This window comes from Pygoscelis adeliae, unplaced genomic scaffold (genome assembly GCF_000699105.1).
Source record: "Pygoscelis adeliae isolate BGI_AS28 unplaced genomic scaffold, ASM69910v1 Scaffold189, whole genome shotgun sequence".
Taxonomy (NCBI): Eukaryota; Metazoa; Chordata; class Aves; order Sphenisciformes; family Spheniscidae; genus Pygoscelis; species Pygoscelis adeliae.
This window is the reverse complement of record NW_008825543.1, coordinates 1,501,607-1,504,800: the sequence shown is the minus strand read 5'-3', so window position 1 is coordinate 1,504,800 and position 3,194 is coordinate 1,501,607. Positions and strand designations below refer to the sequence as shown.

At 48.0% G+C, this 3,194-nt stretch overlaps 1 protein-coding gene across 1 annotated transcript; it reads left to right on the top strand.

Annotated features, from left to right (window-relative positions):
• G0S2 (G0/G1 switch 2) lies at nt 1-650 on the top strand. Its single transcript, XM_009331950.1, has one exon. It carries the CDS (start codon nt 56-58, stop codon nt 359-361), a length of 306 nt encoding a protein of 101 aa, XP_009330225.1. The 5' UTR covers nt 1-55; the 3' UTR covers nt 362-650.
• The last annotated feature ends 2,544 nt before the right edge of the window (nt 651-3,194 follow it).

Below are 3,194 nucleotides of genomic sequence, written 5' to 3'. Positions count from 1 at the left end.
CCTCTCTCTTCTCTTGTAGAACAGACATCTTCCAAATCCGCTGAAAAAAAAAATAATGGAAACCATGCATGAGCTGATCCCCTTTGCCAAAGAAATGCTCAGCCAGAAGCCCAACAGGAAAATGGTCAAGCTGTACATGCTGGGCAGCGTGCTGGCTTTCTTTGGTGTGGTTATTGGTCTGGTGGAGGCAGTGTGCAGTCCTTTCACCTCTGCAGGGAGGCTAGAGGAGGAGGAGGAGAAGAAACCTGCCCCGACGCAAGAGCAAATGCTTCCTCAGAAACAACAGGATTTGATCTTGGGAAAGAGCAAGGAGCCGGTGGTGACGCAGAGGGCCCTGGTGACCAGACAGCACGCCTCCTAAGAGCCCCGCCGCTGGAGAGGTGCCTGCTGAGCAACCAAGCACAAGAGACTCTGCTGTCCTGTTGTACCTGGTGGTGGTTCCAGCAAGAAGAGAGAAGGGTTGGCTGAAGGAGAAGGCCGCAAGTGCAAGACTTGAAAGAAGTGAATGGTTATATTTGCTGCTGTGCAGCAGTGGGGAAAAATACCTTTTGTTGGTATAAAAATGTGCAAGATGCACAGCATGGTTTCTTATTTTTATTACAGATGCATTTTACAACATTTTGCAAAATCAATAAATATTTTATATGGTACCAGTGCTCTCTAGCCACATTCATTTCAAACCCTTCTCTTACAGATTTGCAAGTAGGTTTCATTTGCACCTCTGGCTTCCCTCGGGCATAGCTGGAGCGATCCAGGGAACAGTTGAGGGTGGTGGCTGCACCCTCCAGTAAAGCCTCCCTTGGTAAGGCTGCTCTGGGACCGAGGGGGCTGGCATTTCCCTACCTCCAGCAGCTGCTCCCTTCCAAAATGGGCCAACTGGGGTGAAGGGAGGAGGTGGCATTTGTCTCACACAGGTGACAGACACGTGCCATGAGCTGGAGGTGGGGCTGTACTTCATGGGGTTATCTGGGTTTAATGGCACCGACTTGTGTCTCTTCTGGGCACGCATGGCCATGACACTGTTTAAAAAAAAACCCTGACCAGCCCCCAGCAATCCTCTAACAGGCTACGGCTGCTGCACAGCTAAAAAAGCTTAAAAAAAAAAATCTTCTACCTTTCCTGGGATCCTTCACAAACCCACCACAGACACCTAATTGTGCAGAATAATATTAGCTTCCAGCACTACAGGGGTGTCACAGATGGAGAGACAGGATAGCACAGTCAGCCTGGAGTGTGTGGAAACAGGGATCCAAGCTTCAGGGCTGTACCCAGGGCACTACCAGACTCATTAGAAGACTTTCATGTATTTAAAAGTCTTTCCTGGGCTTAGTAAGAATCTGTTGCATTCAGGACTATGTCATGTTAGTCAAATAAACCCTCCAGACAGCCACAGCTGAAAGATCCTGACCACGCTGCAGAAGGGAGGGAAGAGAAATAGTCGCTGCCAGTCATGACTGGGGCAGAAAAATCCCTCTTTAACTGCTCAATGGCAAGGGCATGGCCAGCGGGGCAGAGGTAGGAGCAGGCTACACACCTTGCACAGAAACTGGGAGATGTACCAGCAATATGCCGCTATCTAGCTACGAGCAAAACAATTGATACAAACAGCAGGAGATTATGGAAAATGAAAAAGCGCTGCCTGACACCAGTGCCAAATGTATAGCTCCTCCCAGAGCCGCACAGGTTAAGACCAGAATCTGAAAATAGAAGAACGCAGCTGAAGTTCACCCTTACATTTTCATAAGACATAACCATGCCATTCATTTTGTTGACAATTATTTCTGTCAAAAAACCCAGCAGCACATCATGGAAGAAGAATCCTACTGAGTCTGCACAAAAATTTTGTTCAAGCTTTGAATCAAGTATAAAGCACCTTTTCCTCACGGGGAAAAGAGCAGAGTCCAATTAAATTAAAAACAGCCTTTGATAAAGACTTAATTTAGTCCATAACCAAGCCTTTTGGTCTCTGGCAATCCAACATCTTGTTGACACCAACTGAAATTTCATGGGCAAACATGAAAGGAGAATTCAGGCCTGAAGAAAGCCATCAGCTGACGAGTGTCCATCGCACGCACACCCCCCCCATTCCAGCTTTAAGCAGGTTATACGTTTGCAGCATGGCCTCAGGGACAGGGAAGGCTGACCTGGAATTCCCTGTGGCACGCTTGGTGCATGGATAAACCAGGGACCTGAATGTCTGTGGCTGTGTCAGCCATGAAAATATTGCCAGGTCTGAGCTCTCACACGTTACTGTAATTCAGAAGCATCGCTGCTGTGGCAGAGCTGAACAGTTGATAAATGGATTAAACTGAGATAAGAATCATGTCTTTGTCCAACACAGCTGCAAAACCTGTCAATCGCACATCGGTTCCCAAGATTAGCCCTTCTCTACACATTGTAGGTGTCTCACCCTGCCCTATGGGAAAGGGAAAAAAAAATAAAAATTAAGGGAGAGAGCTGGTCTCAAGCAGCCCAGCTTGCAAGTCCAGGGGTGACTAGGGAGCTCCAGGCAAGCCCGTCTGGGATGACCTCCACCGCTTCTGGGTTTGGACCTCAGGTTGTCTTCACCCCACGTACACGGCCTCCTCGCATCGTGCCGGCACCCTGCTGCCCACACCTCCTCTCCACAGTTATCCAGTCGCAGGGTTTATAAGCTTAAATCAAAGAGGTTTGCAGAACAATCAAAATAGTTCCTCCTAAGACAGCTAATGGGATTAGACAGCTAAACCATGCACTGCGCCAGCGGTTCTGGAGCCAACTCGGTAAAATCATGTCCCGCAGAAGACAATCTCCTGCCTCCTGACGCACTGCAAGCTCAGAGGTTGTTACCTCCCACATATTACCCCAAAAGGTCAGCCTGAGAGGTCAAGCCATTACCATTTCCACAGCAGATTGCATTGATATTAGACAGGACCAGCTCTCTGCAGAGTGGTGAATTAGACACATATTAATGGCTGATTTTACCACAATGACTATATAAAGTCTTATTTAAACCACACAATGAAAAATTCAGTGTGCATGGAGGCTTAGTAATCCATTTAACATCACCTTAACTATAATGAATGACAGACTTGCCAGATGCAGTAGATTAAAAGGCTTCAGCAAACTTCCCTGTCTTTAAAGCATGGCACAACTCTCCAAACCAGCCTCTTTCCCATCCCCCTCTCCTGGCCCCCCCCCCCCCCCCCCCCTTC